Source organism: Drosophila simulans, chromosome 3L (assembly GCF_016746395.2).
Source record: "Drosophila simulans strain w501 chromosome 3L, Prin_Dsim_3.1, whole genome shotgun sequence".
NCBI lineage: Eukaryota > Metazoa > Arthropoda > Insecta > Diptera > Drosophilidae > Drosophila > Drosophila simulans.
The window spans coordinates 1,069,297-1,090,590 of record NC_052522.2 but is presented as its reverse complement, the minus strand read 5'-3'; the positions used below and the strand labels follow the sequence as shown (position 1 = coordinate 1,090,590).

Below are 21,294 nucleotides of genomic sequence, written 5' to 3'. Positions count from 1 at the left end.
TGTATTTGATTTGCGATATCTCGATTTGCTGGCGAGTTGTGCAAATCATGCCCACTGTGCGCTGCCTTAATTCATTTTATTCATTTTTATTGTTGGCGTTCTTTATTTTTCTGCTTTCTGTGTTTTTTTTAATGCGCAGCTGCTAAGGAAATGATTTTCGAAAATTGAAGTTTATGACGATGAATGGAATAATTTTTTGTATTATTACGCTTATATCTGCTCCCCACACACATCGCGCGCGTGTGTGTGTGTGTGAGTGTGTGTGGTTTTGCCACAACCATTTATATTAATATAAACAATAATTTTAAGCGCTGTAAACTCAAGTTGGGCATTGAACCCTGGCCCGGAAAGTTAACAATCGCACTGCATTTAAATATATACATATACAGACAAATGAATTTCTTCATCTTGCAACGACTGACTGCAATTTGGCTTAATTGCGTGCAAGTCGCCGCTGCTATCTCATTATTATCAGACGGCAGTGACGTCGCACGATTAATCAAATCAAACGAAATCGAATCAAAGACGATTTACATGCACACGCGAAATGTGAAGTGTGTGTGCTCAGCTCAGTCCCACACACACATCCCTGTACATCCATATGCCCATATATCGCACCCATATAGCCGTATATCCGTACCTGTATCTGTATCTGAATCTGAAGCTCTGCCCCTTTGCTCCGGCTGAAGTATCCAAGGGGTTTGGAGCTATGACAAAGCATTTTTAAGCCATTTGATTGACTGACGTTAAAATATTCACGAGCGGTGCATGCAGTGATTTTAATCGCTAGCTCGCCCCATTCCTTCGCCACTCTTCAGTTCTCTATGCAAAAAATAATAATTATTAAAAAACCAAACCATATGAACACGAGGCGCTCTGTGTGCGCAGCTTAGCAAAAGAAGAAAAGTGCACACGGAAAATGCATGTCACCCATATTGGCTAACAATGAAATGTTTATTCTTGAAAATATTGTACTAACACGTTGAATCTATTTCTAAATTATAATTATTCTCCATTAAATAAAGGTCAATCAATTGTGCTTGTATTATAAAGGGTGCACTTCATTTCGCTCAGTGTAAGAAAAAAATCGAGTGCAGGGACAGATGACGATGTTGCAGTTGCAGTTGCAATGTTGCAGGGGCGCTGCCTTTGGGCCCGGCCTAAGTATCTGTATCTATATACAAACGTATCTGCATCTGTGAGTCGTGTGCTGTGGGGCATTTGTTGTTGGCAGCGAAGAAGAAGAGGAGAGCAGCGGATGGGGTGAGGTGGGATTAATGAATTTGATATAATGACATTTTAGATTGCATCTGCATAACATTTAATTGTGTTTGCTTGTTTGGCACCGGCAGACACGCGCTTTCCGCCGCGTCATTCCCAAAAGAATGGGCCGAAAGGCGAAAAACATTGAAATATCGAAATGGAAATATGGCCAAGGGGAAGCCCCTCTTCCGAGTGGGTGCAATTCGATCGATTTCGTTCCTAAACTTTTCGCAGTTGCCGTATGCAAACGGCGCGTAATGGGCGCCTCATTAAAGTTTAAGGCGTGCAACAAATGGACAATCATTTTTTGCTCCTGCCCCTGCCCCTTTCCACCTGCCACCTGTCCTCGTTACTTTTTTTTCCGGTGGCATTTCGCTGACTGACTGTTTTCTCCTGCTCAGGGCTCACTCAATTAAAATGTAGAGCCCGCTGCTCGGCTGCAATTCCAGTGGCAGTCCAGTGCAGTCGCCTCTGCGCTGTTTGTTGCCTAATTTGCCAATTAAGTTAATAGGCATTTATTATTTAGCAATAAAATATGCAAAGCAATTGTTCAAAATGTGGCACACACTCACACACACACACTCATCAAGAGCCGGGGGCCAAAGGGGGTGAAACAATAACTCGGCCAACTGTACCGGTGGCCACAATCAACAGAAAACTGAAAATTGAAAACAGAAAACAGAGAACAGCCGCCACAACTGGCATAATAACTTTTGAAATGACAGCGAACAAACAAAAAATATTGAGAAGCCATAAGGAGTGAGCCGCTGGCCAAGGACGACCTGCGAATACCCTGCACGAGAAAAGTCGGCCAAACTTTGCTCAATTGCAGTTAGTGGGCTAAGGAAATATATAGTACATATAGTATTCCTATTTTATATTTAGTTATGATCCAAAGATAGTTCCATCCAGTTAAGTTCAGTATCTTTTCCAAGCTAATAACTCTTAAAATCACTTACCCCGTGATGTAGGGGATATTTTCCCCCAGTGCAGATAGCTCTCTGCAGCCTAGTGCCTCCGGTTTCTTCGGTTGCATTTGCAACTTCAGCTTCAACTTCGATGCCCCTGCGACTGCAAAAACAGAAAACATAATTTACTTTCGGCTGCATAAACAATGCAATAAAATAAAAGAACCGATGCGAGAAACGCGGGGAGCGACGGAATAAAATATATGGCATTGGAATAAAATATTTGTAACAATAATAACGCGCAGCCAGAACGAGCTGGGATCTTAGAGACAGAGACACGCACACTCAAAACAAATTGGCCGGGACTTGGACCCCAAGAAAGCCCAAGAAACCCAAGAAAGTCGACGGAATGGAGAGCAGAGGCGGCAACTCTACTCAGTTATTAGGGGCAATCAAAATGAGCAGGAATTCAGAAATTATTATCCATACGCCATCCGCAGTTGGCAGCCAAGAAACGCAGGACATGGCTGTGGAAAAAAGGGGGGTCGGGGCCCAAAAAGGGGACACAAAGGGGGCGAAAAGGGGGCTAAGATGGAGCGGAGACAACGACGAGGTTGGTCCGCACGTTTCGATTTTGTGCGATTTGTTTTGCGGATAAAAGTTTCAAATGTATCTGTATCTGCGGCTGCAGTTGTATCTGTACACTGGGAAAAAATTTGATGTGAGCTAACTGAACATCACGCATACTTTTTTATTCACATTTATAGGGAATGTGACCACTCCATTAAGCAGATTAATGAATATATATATATATATATATATATATACATTAACCCCATGTTGCACCTTCTTTTTGTTAGTGTAGCTGTATCTGCAGCGGTGTTCTGGACCCGCAAAACTTTTCTAGACCAGCTTCGTTACCTTTTTGGCCAAAGTACAGGCGGATTATATACGTGGCACAATAAATTTGGGGGCTGCTTCCCCATTTTCGATTTCTTCTGAGATACATATATTTGATAAATTATTACTTGTGCGCAATTGGTTTGTTATTTTAAATATGTATTTTGGCCGTTTCGCATTTTTATTGCATTTAGTTTCTCGACTGAATTTTTATTTATGCGCTTATGAAACAAATTACGCATACGCAGGGGCGCACACAGCACTCGGCGCGAATTCCTCAAATAGTTTTCGCATCATTTTCGGGTGCATTAAATTTTATTTGCAATTCCTTAACGACTTACTTGTACTTGAGGCACTACTTATATATTATTTATTATGTTTTCCCAATTCGATTGGCAGGAGCAAATGCAATGAAAAATTATGAGCTCGATTTATTGGCCATTGGATGGGTGAATAACAAAGCAATCTTTATGGTGGGCTTCCTCAAAATAACTCCGAATTTTCGGTGGTTCGTGAACGTGAGTTCGCTCAGAATTTAAACATAATGGCTAGGATAGAAAGATTCAAAAATATTACTAGTTACTAGTTACTGGTCCCATTTTAACACTATAATTAACTCCGACTTGCGACAGAATCAAAAGTTTCCATTGGCAGCAAGACAAAGCGACTTAACTAAATAAAGACACTTAAAGCGGGGCGCAATTGAAAGCGTTAAAATAAATATGAGATGCAAATAAATAATAAGTTAAAAACACTCGGGTAAATATTGTAAATGGCACAGCTCCGAAGCTGACGAGGTTCCTCCAACCCCGATCCCCGATCTCCGAATCCGTATCTCCATCGCCGCCAGCTATTTTCCTTGTGTCTAGTTTGCCATGGGGTTGATCAAATATTTGTCGCACTAGCGTTTTAAAACTTAAAATTATTGTCTAAATAGAAACGCGGGTAAATATCAGCATCGCCGTGCTGTGTGTATCTTTGTGTGTTTTCCTATTACGACAGCCCAGAGGCCTACAAACTACACACAGTTAATGTAATGATACCAAATGGCATGCCACACAAAAAACAAAAACTGGAAATAACTAAAAAAATGGAAAAACAACCGCTCGTACACGTTCGACCCATTAATAAAATGGCAAAAGTTACGGATTTCGAATTATTATTATAACAATAACATTAATAACGCTATTACTACTGCTTGCGACAGTTGAAAGCGTTGCTCGAGACCGAGTATTTGAATTTCTGTTAGTGTCCAGGGGTTGGCAGCAGGCAACCCAATACAAGTCGGCAGATAATTATTATTTATATTTCTAACAAAATGCATAAAGTTTTATGACTTCTTCCTCCCCAACCCCCCGCGGCGCCCCACAAACGAAGGACGGAGACAAAGCCGTTGACAAAACTGCGCATAAAACGAAATTACATTCTACCTATAAAGGCGATGATAAGCAATGGGATGGCAATTTATATACAACACATCTATATAGTTACACACACACATATGCATATATATATAATGTATATGAGTGGCTGTATAACTATAGCACAAATATTGCACAATATATTTTATTACAAACACTTTATGGGACCTACGCCGCTGTACGCGTTCACGTTGTAAAAGAACAAATATGTGACTTTGGGAGTCATGGGTTGGGAATATCGATGGAAGTACTGGAAAATACGTTAATTGACTAGGACAACAAATAGTATGAATAGTAAGGTAAAAACAAAGAGTTCACCTGCTAGATACATTAAAATGCGATTGCAAGTAATTTCGATCGGAGTGTGTGTAACATTTTGTTATGCTCATAAGCGGATTAGCCATTTCATATTTTCCATTTGGATCGGGTTTTGAGGGTCGTAAAACGCTAGAGCAAATCTAAGCATATCTGGCCCATCGGCCACGCCCTTAATCAACTAAGTAAAGTAAGTGATATAAAAAACGCCTCGTAAAGTGCGAGAATGCCGCAACATTGTTGCGTTGGGTTGAGGGGCGGGCTGGAGAGGGGGTGGCAGTGCGAAAAGTTGTGGCTGAAATGGTAAAATTGTAAAATGACCAAATGGCAAAACAGCAAATAACTACCACAATTAACTTGCGCCAATTTTTATGTGCCACTAGCCGGGGCGCCACACATCGCCAATCCACTCCACTTTGCCACGCCGGCTTTTTATTGGCTTCTGCGGCCTTATTCAAGTCGCATATAATTAGAATTATTCATTAAATTGTAATAATAATACGAATAAATGCAGCAACATTGTTGCGGCCAAATGCAGACCGCAGAGCAAGAAGTTATTTTACGATGTTGCTGCTGTTGTGCGGATGTTGCCGGTTGCAGGCAACTGGCAACATGCCTCCTGCAACTTTTTATGACCGCGTGCATTTTTACAGCTGGCCCGCTTCTAGCCAGCTTTTTTATATTAAGAGTAATAAAAGTTAAAATGGCAAAGAGAAAGAGCGGGAGAGGGAGTGAGCTGAATTTATGGTCTTAAAACTAATTTAACTTTTATAAAATTACCGAACACGCATAAACACAATTTTAATGCCGAACGCACGCTGCAACTTCTTCGTTCTTCGGGTGTTGCAACAAACTCGACCCGCCGATGAACCCGAGATGCATTCGCATTCTGGGGCACTTACTGCACACTCAGAGAAATGCAATTATAATGGACATAAATAAGGTTGAAAAAGATGAAACTATCTATAGAGATATATGGTAGGTTATTTACTTTATACTTTCAAGTTATTAGTATGAGAATGAGTACAATCATTTTGCTCAGTGTACCTCTGAGCCGGGGCAGTAAACTGTTGTTGTTGTTGCTGCTTGCTTTAGCTGCTTTTTGTTATTCATATAAATTTTATTCCATGCCATTCTGTTGTTCTGTTTTTGTTTGCAATCTTTTATGGGGCCAGGGCAAGTTTGTTGCTGATTTTTATGTGAGCTGCAGCAAATGGCCGAGAAAGCACAGTGCATCTCATCAGCTGGCCCAGAAGACTGGCTGACAGCTTAGCTTTTGGGCTAATTGCAGGTGGACTGGTGGAGCCCTACGCCCGATTCCCTCTAATTAGCTGGCGTATTCGCAATCCATATCCATTCGGGCCGAACTGCGATACAATTTCGAAAACGGAAGCAATTAACGTGGCCCCATAACAGCTTGTAATTAAAATTATAATAAGATGCCTGGCCAAAGATATAGAAAATAATACATGCGAGAGCGGTACGTGGATGTATGTCGCTGTTGCTGTGCCGACTCAGCAGATACAGATACAGATACATTTACAGATACGGGCACTGAAACAGAAACAGCTAAAGACACAGATACAGATACATATTCGTGGAAGTACATTTATCGAACTGTGCAAGTCAGCAAGTCAGCCAGTCGCTAGACAATTATTTCAAACAAAATAGCGGCGATAAATTTCAATATCTGAGCGGAACACGTTCGTAGAAATGGAGAAATAATAACAATAATAACTAAAAACGACTCCAGACGAACGGCACAAGCAAATGCGCACCCATCAGATACAAAGATACGCGATGACAGGCGGCGCAAGGAACGCAACAAAACCAGAACACAGAACAAAAAACTAAAAACGCTGTAATTAAATTCGTGAGCCTCTAACTGTTGTTGTCGCTATTGCATTGCATATTCCATACTCCCAGGGAACACTTAACAAATACCGATTAGAGATGAGCGCGTGACAGAGATATATATTGTATATTATTTATATAAATATATATTATATTCCCTTTGCAAAATATTTAAATTCCTGCATTTACAACAAAATAATGGTTGAAACAAAATAATTTACCATCGCTAAGATTCTAAACAGCTGGTTTCCTCACAAAAGTACAGATGGAGATACCTCGCTGCATTTAACTAAGTGCTGCGCTTCTTATTTAATTTTATTTCCACTTGTAAGACAACAAACTAAAGTAGGCTAATTGTTTTTGTTGTAGGAGCTGCGGCACAAGTATCTGAAAGATACGAAAATAACAAAAGACCCCCACAAAAGCGCGGAGAAAGAAAAACAAACTCGTACTCGAGAAAAAAGAGCAATAGACGGAAAGGAAAGCCTGTTCTTTGCTCATTTATTTGCTTCATTTCTGTTTCTGTATATGTATATGTATCTGTATCTGTATCTGGATTCATTATGGTTATTATTATATGATGTTGCCGTTGCCTCCGCTGCTTTCTTAGAAATAATGTACAACGAAAATTAATATTATGCAGCATGTTGCGCGATGCAAAGATACAGCGATACAAAGATATACAGATACAGCTACAGCTACACAGCCAGAGATACATTTGGCGTAATTAATGTCGGGAAATGCAGACGAGCCGGGCCATAAAAACTACATCGAAGAGCCGAAAAGGGGGCGGGGTTATGGGGGCAGCGGCATCAAGAGAAATTGTTGTAATATTTAATTGAATTTTTCCAAGTCAGCTTTATCCGCTTCATTTGCTGCCCCTCCGCCGCTTTCCCAGTGAGTCATTAGAAAACATAAAATTTAATAAAAATCATAAGTGCTCGGCGGCGGCGGCGGCGGCGTCAATTTGATGTTCAACTCCAGAGGCCATGGGATCTAGTGTGTGGATTGTGGATTGCGCAGCGAAGACCATGTGTTGTAATTTATAAAATGCATCTAGATGCAATTAAGTAAAGCATAAAAGTAAATTACAAACAAATGCGGAAGATGCAGTGCGCGCGGCCAGCAGCCAAAAGTATTTATAAGTTGATTTTGATATTAAAAAATAACCCTGCCCGATCCGTTCGGCTGCGAAATGATTTACAAATTAAGGCAGCTGGCTTAGGGAGTGGCCCTACTAGGCCCTGTGCCACACAAATCCGCCGCCAGACAGCCACGGCATCTTTATTATTTTTAGATAAATATCTTTCGATTCCGCCAGCTGCACTTCCTCCTTTCGGCCCGATTCAATTATTTATTTACTTTACGTTTAATACATTTTTAATGCGCGGGAAACCCTTTTTGGCATACATCGCAACTCATCTGGCACTCGATTTATTCCCGCTAGAAACAGATACAGATACGCGTTCGTAGCTACACAGCGATTTAGATACGAGCAGGGGATGCGATGCTGCACCTCGTCATCAATTAGATGTGCCACGAGCTGTGGCAGCGTTTGAAGTTGGCATCGCGATGCTGATGGGAAATTAAGAGTGCAGCTCCTCTAGAAGGTGCAAAGATGGGGAAATAATGCGGATAATTCGCCAGCAGATCCGTCAGACGGTGGCGAATGGAAACAGGCATGCACTCTAATCGAAATCGAAATATTCATATGAATTCGTTTCATTATGGCACTGGACTTGCAGCAGAAGACATGCGAATCCAATTCTGCAACGAAAGGTTCGGCAAATATTACACTAATTTAATGCCCATTAATTTTCTTAGAAAAAAAAACCCATTTGGTTTCGCCAATTTCCCCTTTAATGGTAAATACTTTATCGGTGTAATAGCCTTTCCTCACTTTTCCCCGCCCAAATACAGTTGCCATCAAATATGCAGCTGGAAAAATGCAACTAAACTAAAGCAAATTAGGCGGAGCGCACATATTTGATTTAGTTACTTGCATTTCATATGCGCCGGCCCCCAAACGCCAAGGCCTTAAAAGCCCATAAATGTCAGGCCACGTCATAGATTCGCCAGGAATTGTTAGATATGGGGGTTATTGGGGGCTTTTTCGGGGTGGCGGGGGATGGCTCTGCCGGCTCGTCGACAAGTTGAAATGTCGAAAGCAATTAAAAATGTAGAAAATTCAATCGGAAAAATCTAATTCGATTTCTATGCCGCGTTTTTGCCATTGCCTCGTAGTCGCTTGCTTGTGCAACTTGCTGGAATGTTCAGCACTCCGGCTCGGCACACAGATACACACCCACACATCGATGGATGGAGGGGCAATAACTGACATTCTGTGTAGGCCAAGAAAAAATATGGATTCAGCCCGGTCAAGAACGGCTCGAAAAAGAGCGCACTTTGCTGGTCAGGTTTAGAAAAATACTAATGAAATTATATGCCGGCGGATGGCATACATCCTGTATATCCTGCTCTCGACGAAGGACAAAGAGTATAAGCCAATAATAGAATTTTCCAGCGAGGAAATGGGACATTCTTTCCCAGACGTCTTATTCGAAATTGAAAGAGCTGATCTTGGACTAAGTCTGGGCTACTTCCGATCGATTGGGCCCAAAAACTAACTACTCAATGCCTTCTTTAATAGAATATCTCGATATAAGTTTATTATCTAAAATAATGCGTGTGCATTGCGGGGCTTTTGTTTGAGGATCTTCTGCTTCCCTGCACCACCTTTAAGTCGGGAAAGTTGAGCGGGCAGAGCGCTGCATGTTTTATGGCCCTCGAATGCGTTTCATTAACACGTTAGCAAGAGGTGCGTAGTAAAAGCCTCCGACAGGAACCTCCCTGCACCCACATTCCCCACCTTCCAGCCCTTTGGCCACCCGAACCCATTCCACACTCCATGTGATTTAGCTTTACAAATGAATGCGTCTGGCTAGTGCGAGAAGTTGGAAAAAGCCGGTGGAAGGTGGGTGATGTGGGACGCTGCTCCTCCAGTCTGGTCAAAGGAAAAAAGCCGAACGAACACAAAACGTTGCGCCTGTTATTGGCAACTTCTGTATCTGCAAGTGTGCGTGTGTGCTGCAGTTGTGTGTGTTGGCCATCCGCCCTCACACGCACACCCCCACAGCGTAGGCTATTTGAACATGGCCAACAGGCATTGCTGGGTTTTGGATTCTCCATGGCTTCTCTTCTCTTCTCCTGCGCCTTTTGCCAAAAGCCTCGAGTTGCACATGCACCTAATGCACACACACCCACACATACACACACACGCGCATACGAAAAGGGGGCGGAGGGGGTGGCCAAAGGGAGTGGGCGGTTTAGGAGCCATCGCCTAACCAAATCGAGCCGTGTGTCTGCTGCGGTCGCCGCCAGCAACGCGTTGTCGGCGCTGCGTTTTCTATATACAGTGAGGACACAAGTTAACGAACGAACTCAAAGGATATCTTTTAAATCAAGAATCTCAAGATATTGAAATAAATAAATAGAATGCTCGCTAAACTGTGATCAAAGAGGATAGCATTTAAGAAGTATTTAAGTAACCTAGTCCCATTTATACTCTGCTGTTCTTCACAATGGTTTCCACTGTACATATATTTGATAGCGTTCACGTTAGGAAAATGCATTTATCTCGGCCTATTGCCTGGGCACGAATTTGCAACTTCAGCTGAGGGAGAGAGTTGGGTTCTGTCTCGTTTTTGGCAGGCGCGCAACGAAAAATTCCGGTGATTCCCCCCTCCGAGGGGGCGACTATCTGGGGGAGGGGCTGGAGCTCAAGCCGCAGTTGCCCGTAGACTATAGTCTGGAGTATATAGCAAAGCACCGACTGCAGCGGCGGCAATTTGGTTCGCATTGCGTATACGCAACGTGGAATGCGTAGTTATACACACACAAGCACACTTGGATACCCGAAAATCGCGCCCGCAAATAGGCAGCCATATTTTTCCATTATTAAAACACCTTTTCTCATTTCCCTTTATCGTTACAGGTAAGTTCCTGCGGTGACTTTCCTTTGGCCAACGTAAGTACATAACATTTGTATTAATAATCGCCAATTGCCGACAACTCTGCACACCTCACAACTAAATTTTTGACGTGCAAATTGGCCAGGTTAAGTACGGGGTTTCTGGGAAAAAAGTGGGAAAAGGTGGGAAAAAAAGGGGAAAAATCCCGAAAGGGGTGCCAATTAAACCCTGAGCAAAGGGCTCCGTGAAGTGCAAACTAATGAACAGCGGCGCCAAGAAGCAGGAATAATAATAACAAATCACCGACTGAGGTCGATAGTAAATGCAATAAACTGCACACAACCTAATTCCCTGGCCCCTCCTCCGGTTCCCACTGACCCTCCTACATGCCATATGCAAATGATTTCAATGGAAGCCCAGCACAGTCCACACTGCCCTTTGTCCGCAACTATAACTACATCTACAACTGCAGAAAACTAATAACAAATTACAGCAAGCGGCACGGTGGAAAAGCCCACTGAAATCGGGAAAATGGCACTGGTTTCCGCAAACAAAGCTTGGAATGCCCTATATAGTATATCTACAATATAATAAATATAAATAAAATACAAGAAGTTAGTACCTCTATGCAAGAAACATTATGTACTTGGTATAAACCGAATTCCCAATGCCCTGGCAACAAAAAAAAACCACGGAATGCCAAGCCCAATGACTGTCCACTTCCCGATCCCCTCCAGTTGCTGATCCACTGCAAACAGGAAAATAATTACACCCTCTCTCAACGGTTGAGCTCAAAGTGGAAATGCCAAGTCGGGGAAGGGGTGAAAAAGAATTAATTCATTTCCGCTGCATGATTATGCACCAAAACTCTAAGAAATCTATGTGTAATTTGCGTTATTTTTCTACTCCCCATTCTGCAGAAGTAACCACGTGTAATTAGGTGGGCGGGGGTCTTTGGGCCATCGGCTAGGGGTGTGAAATATGTAAAATATGAGAGGTGGAAATCGCAAATAAGCCAGCGCCGAGTTGACAGAGATACTCGGGGTTCTGGTTGTGGAAAAAGGGTTGGGGGCTGGACAACCCCTGAAAAACCGCCACACAACGGGGATCAAAAGCCCTCGGGGCTGCTCTTTGAGCTTCGGTATTAGGAATATATATGGAACAGCCACACTCGAATCTACACCGAAAAATAAATACATGTTTACACCTTTAAGTTGTAAATTTTAAAAATAATACCTAAGTATATTCAATGTCACTTCATTTCAGTTTACCACTTAAGTGGCAAATATGGGTTATCAAATATCATGCGAATAGAACTTTTTTTTCGGTGTACGAAAAGAATAAAATATTTCAATATAGTAATCGCCGGCAAAACAAAAGCCGGTGACTCCTCACAGATGGTTTAAAAGAGATGGTTGGTGCGATATAAATGGTGGTTGTACTTGTGAATTTATTATGTGTAATATTTAAATGCAATTCGCATTCACAATCATCAAAAGCAACCCGATCCTCCACTTCTGGCGTGGATATGGTCCGGATATTCAGGCAGTTGGGCACATATTTCTGCCACATGTGTCCAGTTTTCTATTTTCATTTAATTCTTTTCGCCTTGATACCCAACTTTAAAATGGTAATGAACAGCAGAGTGGGAAGTTTACAACTTTTTAGCTAAATTGTCTTCTGTCAGCTCATAAAAATCCCTCGATGACCTTCCCTGAACCCATGAGCTCATAAAGTGCATTGCCTGCCATGTATTCTTGCCAACTCACCATTCGCCACCCACTGAGACCATAATTCATAAGCGAAACTTTTGCAAATATAATAATTCAACTTAGAAAAATAACCGGGAACAATATATGTTCATAACTACGAACATGGAAACACCCTTAGCCATTTAATAATCTTCATATTTCGCTTAGAAAAAACACTTTTAAACAGTGTATTAGGAATATGAACTATTCAAATGTAGAGTGATTCTGTCATACATATTATATTTAGGGTATCCTAAACCAGTCGTAATGTGTACCATTTTACTTGCAACTTTTGGGAAAACTTCCATACACACACTTCCATTCTGGTCACCATCTCCATATCCCATTCCACTGCCGAAAAAAACGCATAAATATAAAAACGCGTTGCCATAAATACGAAGGTTTCAGCAAGTCACACAAAAACCATTTCGCAGAGCAAATTCTAAGAAAATAAACGACTGCACCTGCGAGTGGAAGTCAAAGTCGGATAAAATCGATACCCACACAGGAGGAGCTGCCGAAAGAACGCAGCGGTAGGAGGCACTGCATCCTTGTGCACGTACCCACGCATCCTGCACCCCTGCCCAATTCTTTTCGGCAATGCATTTTTACACCAACCCCTCCGAAGTGCCAGTTTTTTTTCTCCCCCGCCGAGCGGCCGCTGCATTTCGCAAAAATGCAGTCGAATGCACAGACTGCGCCGCGAACAGGCGCCCAGAAATCGCAGAAAGACGACGGCGGACTGTGCTGCACTGGCGCTGCATCTTCAGGTCGCAAGTTCCAAGTTCCAAGTACAAGTACGACAGCAAGTACAAGTACAAGTCGAAGTGGAAGAGGAAGTGGAAGTGGAAGTCGAAGTCCCAAGTTACGAAGATGTGCGCCAGCCAAAAAGGCGGAGAAAAGCGCGCGCAAAATTCGCGTCGCCTCCTTTGCCTGTGTGTGTGTGTGTGAGTGAGTGTGCCCCAAGTTTGGGGCAACTTTTCTGACTGAATGCCCTTTGTGCGCGGAGGGAGGGGTGCCGCTGCTGAGGCTCTCTGACGCACTTGCAACGCACAAAGAAATGTGGAAGGGCCACAACTTGCAACGGGCTTATTTTCACTTTCTACGCGTTCTCCAAGTGAAAAAAGAAAGAACAGGAAGGCTTATTAACTTATTTTTGGAATGGTTATTAAGTTCCTTCAACATTACAATAATAACATTTTGTTGTTTTATAGAGCAACACCAAAGTGATTTCCCCTAAATTCACTTTCTAAACTGTCTCCAGGATTCAATTAACCTCCCCCGAAAACGGAAATCATACATTTTTAAAAGAAAGTAACCCGCCCCATTAGGTCACGAAATTAACCGAGAAAGCAATTTAATCTACGAACTTAAAAGTGCCACCGCGGGGAAATGGAAATGTGGAAATCCAGCAAGCAGTCGCCTGACTTGCCTCCCTCTCCCTGGTCGTATTGCTGCCCCATTTGTTGGTGTGTTGCATGTCGTGTTCGTGCTGTTGTCCTGTGCAAATAATCAATAAATCTAATTCAATTATTATTATAATTATATTTTGAACATTCATAGACATTTGTATAAGGCTGACTAAGCATTTTCTTGGTAAATAACATATAATATTATTATGTGCCATAACGTGCGTACACCCCGCACACCCACGCACACCACTGCCCAATATACGTGCATGTGTAATGGCTGAGAGTGGCACCCTCGTTAATTATTCAAAAGCCAAGCACCCACAACAGCCCCACTAATGGTAAATGGAACCCCCCCTATTTGGAGCCCACTTCGTCTATTGTGCGACCCCATAGATGTTCAGATAGCCAGCGTGTATTGGGAGGGAAATTCATTAGTCTGCATAATGAATAAACATAAAGACAAATAAAATTATTCCAATTAAAATAAATTGCGCACCAATATTAAAATAAATTTGCGTCCAAGCCAGGCCATGGTAACCACCCGAAAACCACCCACTCCGAATGTAATTAAGGGCAGTGTGTGCGAGCCACACACAATCTACAGTCCGAATTCAATAGATCGAACTTTATGCGAAGGAGCTTCCCATACCTCAAACTCAGTTAACATCAATCAGGTTGAACGAGTGAATGTTGTAGTGCTTTGTGTGAGTAAATCGAGTTTGAATAATTCGGTTTTACAAGTTGCCTGCCAGCTTATGAGTCATGGACTCCACTTGTGAGAGGCGAGAAGACGGGCTCCTTGAATATATTTATTAACTTAATATTCATACTATGTAAAAATACAGCCTATTTGGAATCCTCTGAACTCCTAGCATAGCAATTGACATTGGGCGCCATAAATCCGAATGAAATGTAGAAATGCTGAAAGTATATCGAAGACGTTTAAGTGCTTTTGCTTTGGCTGGGGGCTGCGGCACATAGTTGGCTGTAACTTTGTGGCAGCTGCACCTGCCCCACAAGCAGACCATCTCGACCAACTCGAGTCGGCCCCCAAGACAATTAAACTTTTACAGTGCAGTGCGGAGGCAGCTTATGGCCTTTCCACTTCTAATGTTGCAACTATAAAACATACTTTGTTGCTGAATTATATTTAATCAATTTTTATTGCACGCCGACTTCATTAAAGTATAAAAACATTCCAAGTGTGTGTGTGTGTTTGTGTGTGTGTGCCGCACTCACTGCACTTGCAACAAAATACCCACGCGGCATTGTAAACTCGAGCAACTGGCCGTTTGGTCGAAGGAGAAGCAGCAGACAGCCACATCGTCGTTTTCATTTGGCGTCTTAGTGGCCATAAAAGCATTTCTAGCTTGTTTAATGTTTATTTTATAGTTTAAGTTTGCATTTATTTGGTCTTTTAGTTTTTATTTGTTGCCGCTGCACTCGCACTGAATGGCAAAAACAAAGCGAAACGAGAACGAAATGGCTCATGGTACAAAATAAATGATGGAGTTTAGTTAATAGCTAACGCGATAGTTTTTTAAAGACCTGATAGTTTTGGATACAAAACTAGTGCATTAATTAAGAGGGTAATATTAACGATTTGCCACTTAAGCCGCCTTAAAGTAGCTAAAGGATACCCACTAGCTAAGTGACTTTCTTCAAGTACCATTTCATTCTATTAGCTTTCTGGCCAACATCCACCTGGAGGAGCACTTATCACTTGGAAAGCCAAGAGAAAGTGCAGCAATTTAAGAAAATACCACGACTCGTATTCATCGGAATCAATGCGCTGCGTAGGCAGAATGACTTTGCCTATGGCTGGCAATTAACTATTTGCCTTTGAAACAAATCAACGGAAGCACTTTATTTGCTCAGCCCTAATTACAACAAACAATTACACCCCGAATGGCCGGGGAAAAACACACGGGGAAATCGAAAGAAAAGCCAACCCCCTGAAAAGCGGACAGACAGACAAGCTGCATGGCGGGGCAATAATAACAATAAGCCACGGAAACGACGGAAAAAAAACCATAAAAATCAACCAAAATGCCGGCATTTAGTTTAAATACGGGGACAATGCACACAGCCACAAATTGAGACTCATTTACAATAAACATTATACACATATTTGAGTTAATTATATTGCAAGAACAACAAACGCTGCCACAAATGACAATCAGCAATCATACAAAAATCAACTAAGAAGAACAAATGGAAAACAGGGGAAAACTTTATTTACAGGCGATTTTTACCTTGTTCTAGATAGTAAAAAAAGGGTTAAAAAAGGGGGCACACACAATCGCCTGCACAAATTACAATAAATTATTAAACATGCCACACGCTTCTATGATTGCAGTTATTTATATTTGGAATTTGAGATGAAGTCGTGATCTAAGTTGAATCAAGTCACGAGCATTAGAAACTATGTTATTAAATATGAAATTTCTTAATTTCTTAATTTATTTTTAAGTTGAATGTTTTCTGTTTTTTAACACGATGCCATCGCTAAGTTGAAGTAGAACTATTCGCCTCGCCATGCTATTTGTTTTTGCCATTTTTATTGTATTTTTCGTTTGGTTACTGGGCTCTTTTTATCAAGTCACATTTAATATTGTATTTACCCTGTCTGGGCTTTGGCTTTGGCAACGCGGCTCATTTGGCTTAAATATCTCGTGTCAAGCAGACATTTGACATAAATTTTATGTTTGCATTTAAATACACATATTGAAGGCGGACAGACAGAGGTGAATGCAGCAAAGTCGGCCCATTGAAATATAATAAATAAGTAAAGTATTTTTTTTTAGCCAGAATGGAAATCTTAAAGAGCACTTCGTTCCGCCGCAAAATGTGTGCCAAAATTAAATTTCCCCAGCTCGTCAGAGGAGGCAACAACTTTCTCCCGAGGTTGGGCAAAATCGAGACAGGGGAGGGGGGAAGGTCCGTGGCTGCATATAAATTATTAGCAGTCATAAATATGCCATAATGTCATTTATTATATACGTTTTCATTTTATTTTTTGTCGCGCTCTTTCTCGCCCGTCCCTGCATTTTCCGAGCATTTTCCTTGCGCATGGGGAAAAGACGAAAACTTTTATTGCCAAGTTTAATGAAAAATTATAAAAGGCGTCGCAGCCGCAGTTGGGAAAATTCAAATGGGAGGCGGCATAGTTCACCTTCGTTTCCCCCTAGTCCTTCCATTTGTAGTGGGTATTATTTAAATTATAAATTATTGAATATTTTCCGCCTCGCAATTTGGCAAGTCGCAATCGCAGGCCCTTGGCCCAGGGTTCTGCGTCTAGCCCGGGATCATTATATTTTATATTACGTATATAAATATTAGATGATGGCAATGTTGGCAATTTTTCACCGCGCCCCAGTCAGCCAGGACCTTCTCGTCCTCGGGCATCAGGACTTTGGCATGCGGTTTGCACTTTAAGTCGGTTGGCTATAATATATATATAAATAATCTTAAGGTATATATCGTTATATATAGAAAGGCTTCTAATGCTGCCCGAATCCCATTGTATTTATTCCACAAGTTTTTAATTTCATTAGTGATAATAACACCCCAAAATCTGTTTAAAGGACATGCAGAGATTTGTGAGGAGATAAGTCTTCCCCTCGATCGCATTTGTTTGGGTTCAGGGGATGTTGGTCCTTGTTAGCCCACAGCTCTAATATAATTTTCATAATGAAAACACACTCTCCTTATTGATATTAAATCCCAGATATGACTGATTCACATTCAATCATGATTCACCGATCGGCTGTCCTTATAAGTAGAGTAATTTCGAGGGCAAGGGTATAGGGAATTCTTTGTTCCCGCGCGATCCCATTTTATTCACATTTTTATTTTCATTTTTTTCATATTTAAATAATAGATTAAGCCCGTCGACGGGGTGGAAGATTCGTGAAAACGGTGGCGCGGTAGTAAGTATCTGTATAATCAGGGGTTGATTTCTGTTTTTATGTATTTGCATTATTAATAAATTCCTTGCCCGTGCATTTGGCCATAATTTTTCGACGGCCGCGTCCGCGTTTCGTTTCGTTTCGTTTACTTATTGTCGTATTTTTGTATTTTTATATTTATTTTATAAATTGCATAAATTGATGAAACACGAGGGTGGCAGGCTTTGTCCGTCCGACTGCCCTCGGCTCATTCTTTGGCCGTGTTTTGTTTGGTCACTCAAGTTTCTCACTTTTAATTAAAAAGCAATGGCGCTGTCTTTGTTTGCGGTAGTTGTAGCAGCCAGCCGAAAGTGGAAATTGACATAAATTGATTTTATCGCGCAGATTTAATGACAACGAAAACCCGCCAACAACCAGGGGCGCCTGGTGCAATGCAATTTTTGTAATGAAAATGTTTAAACGCATAAAAATCGCCATCGCCCAGGACCAAGGATTTTTATGCACTGCTGTCGCATTTTCGCGCTTACATTGTAAACTGGCTGACAGGCCAAGAGGGGAAGGGATGGCGGGGAAGGGGGCTTTTTGGGGGCTCTGGGCAGGGCACCATCACAAGGACCAGTACCAGTGCCAGGCCTGAGTCATGCCGCATGGCCACATGGGCTTGTCCAGGAAGGAGTCCTCGAAGGCAAGACCCAGCACGGCGGGAAGACTCCGGCACTTGTACGTGGGCACTCGGCAAAAACGCAAATATTTTATTACGCTTCAGACCTGAGTAGTTGCGTTGTAAATTCTGCAGTTTTACGGTGCTCGAGTTGTGCTCACCGCTGCACTCAGAAAAAAAATGGCAAATGAACGCAGGATATGCCGAAGCAAGGACATGCCTGCGATCATTGAGCGCCCAAAAGTATGCTGTGAGAACAAAGAACTCTGAACATACCCTGTAATGTTGCATACCTGCAACTAACCCACACTTTTTTCTCTGTGCACATCCTACTCCGTCTGTCAGTCGAAGTGCGCAGCACATGACCATGCACATATGCGAAAGGGGGCAACGCCGAATCCCCTTCGAATCAACCGCTCTAAAAGTCGGGAGCCTTCGAATCCCACATTTAATTAGATTGCAGCCTAATCCAAGTGCTTTCATTTGTTTGGCCATCCCAGGTGGCCATCGAGTGCGGCCTCTTCTTCGAGGAGCCACTACACTCGTATTGATTTAATTAAACACGAAATAGTTGCAGAGCGAAGAGGAGTTATTGCCGCCTGGCCGCATTAAATTGCATAATCTCCCAAGAAATGTGTGCGCAAATTTGCATTAAATCGGGCTTAAACACACATAGATTTACATCAATTTTTGGCCGTGCCACAATCGACACGTGCGTGGACATAGCGTACATAAATATTGAAGACATTTTAAAATTTAATACGCCACTTAGGCACGAATTAGCATACAAAGTGAATTAATTACGAGCGTTATACAATTAAGTAAATTTCATTATATTGAATTTTTAAATTTGTTTCCCCCCACACACACATACACACGGTGGCCCACGGACACACACCCATGCAAACACACACACACACACACACGGACAGCCAGGCAAAGTGAATGTAATTAGAAACACAAATATAATTACGGACACACACACACACAGCGGAGAAAAGGTGAGCAGTTATAGATATAGAAACACACATATGCCACATGGCATGCCACATGCGGCACGGTACTCGGTATTCGGTACTCAGATGTCCGGCGGTTCGGAGCTCGAAACACGGAAAGCTCATTATGAAATGCCAAGGGCCAGATGGAGGAGACACCATCTATAAGAGCGATGAATGGGAATGTTTTGAGCGCCCCGGTCAAGTAGAATCAATAAATTAAACAATGAGTGAGTTTTAATAATTGATTCCCGATTGCATTGACAGGCGATTCGGGTACAGTCCGGCTTCAATCGCAAACTCAAACTGATTATTATTTCAAACACATCTCGAAGGAAAACTCTAGAAATGCAACTATTTTCATAGTTGCATTGGTATATCCTGTGGCAAGGAGCAAATAAATTAGTTGTTTCCAAACAGAAATATATTTTAAATGCTCCGCGCTTTCAACTCGTCCCTCTTAAGCGGCTTTCACTGTAAGCAATCTGCACTCCTGCGATTCTCATCTCACCCCCTTCCCTTCCCCAAGGATTTGTTCGTCCTGGCCATCGCTCGACCTTCTTTATTATTAAAATACAATTTTTATTTTTAAATACTTCAATTTCTGGTCTGTTTCTGCCATTCTCCCTGCCCATTGTCCCACCTTAACCCCCGAATGGCCCACCGGTTTGACTTTAGTCCTTCGGCGCCTTCCACTGACCTTTCGCTTCCCCCCGCCCCCCGCTCTGCGCACCGAGCTCAATTATAATTTATTATTTTCCCTTTTTTGTAGTAGTAATAATAATAAGAAGATGAGGCGGGAAAGAAGCGTCCGGCCCTTTCCTATTGCTTTCTTTTTATATAATTTTACAGCCTGCCGGCCACGCCCACATAAATTATGCCTTGTGTAATAATTAATATGCCGTCACTTTGTAGCCAGCCCCCCCCCCCACACTCCCCTACGATTTTGCACTTTTTCCTTGGCCTTTCTCTGGATATAATTGTATTTATTTTACATTTAAGCGCATTTTAAGTCGCAAGTAAGTAGGAGCAAGCTGCGCGGGTTGGGAGGATGGACTGGGCAATTTAAATGACAAAATTATATATTTAGTGCCTCGGCAACCTTCTTTTCAGATTGGCGAAGACCCCCCCTTTTCCTTTTCCCGACTGTCTCTGGCTTTTCTCCCCCCTCCTCACCCATCTCGCTGTATTGTAAATGTAATCAAAAATATCGATCGGTTTTATGCAAATTGACTGCGCTGCCCCTCGCGGTCTCCTTGTCTCCTTTCCCGTGCATGGGTTTCTTTTTGTTCTACTCCTATTTCTATTTATGCCTTAATTTAGCAAGAAAATGGCGGCGAAATCATAAAATTACATTATAATAAAAAATACTTATTATGCCGGCGTCAGTCGGTCGCTCGCAACCCAAAAGCAGCAAAAGTCGCCCCCCAATTAAATTGCATTTCCTTTGGCTTTTTGTTTCGCTGCTGAATTTATACAATTCTACATTTATACATTTATACAATTCAACATTTTGCTCTCCCTGTGGCTTTGTTTCGCTGCGTTCTTCTTGTTTTTTGCTGCAATTTCTAGTTGATTGGAATTCAATTAATTTTATTTGCTTTACTCTGCAATTTCCTTTGCATTTTTTATTGTCCCCGTATTTATTGGCACACACCGCAGCGAGCAGAAGGAAACGCGATGTGAAAATGCTGTTGGTGTTGTTGGTGGTGGCAAAGAAAGAAAAGCCACAGCAAGTTCCAACTAAGCTGGGGACGCAACAACAAAACTGCAGTTTAATGGAGATTTCCTTTCTTCTGCAAATACCCTAAAGCTCATCGATTTCGAGTCCTGCAGCTCAGAAATGCCTGATGACAATGTAAATTGTATACATTTTTTAAATTAAAAAAACTAAATCAGTCAAACGTTAACTGATTACTATAATTACTAATA

The 21,294-nt window shown here is 42.0% G+C and overlaps 1 protein-coding gene across 8 annotated transcripts in view; it reads left to right on the top strand.

The window, feature by feature from the left end:
- The window catches only part of LOC6736283 (protein bric-a-brac 1), a 57,267-nt gene that overhangs the window by 11,178 nt on the left and 24,795 nt on the right, over nt 1-21,294 (top strand). For 4 of the 8 annotated variants that reach the window (XM_039293077.2, XM_039293078.2, XM_039293076.2 and 1 more), the window contains exon 2: nt 10,656-10,688. The exons of the other annotated variants lie outside the window; for them this stretch is intronic. In XM_039293077.2, coding sequence (XP_039149011.1) covers nt 10,656-10,688 — 33 coding nt within the window. The remainder of the gene's footprint in view (nt 1-10,655; nt 10,689-21,294) is intronic. 8 annotated transcript variants of the gene reach the window in all.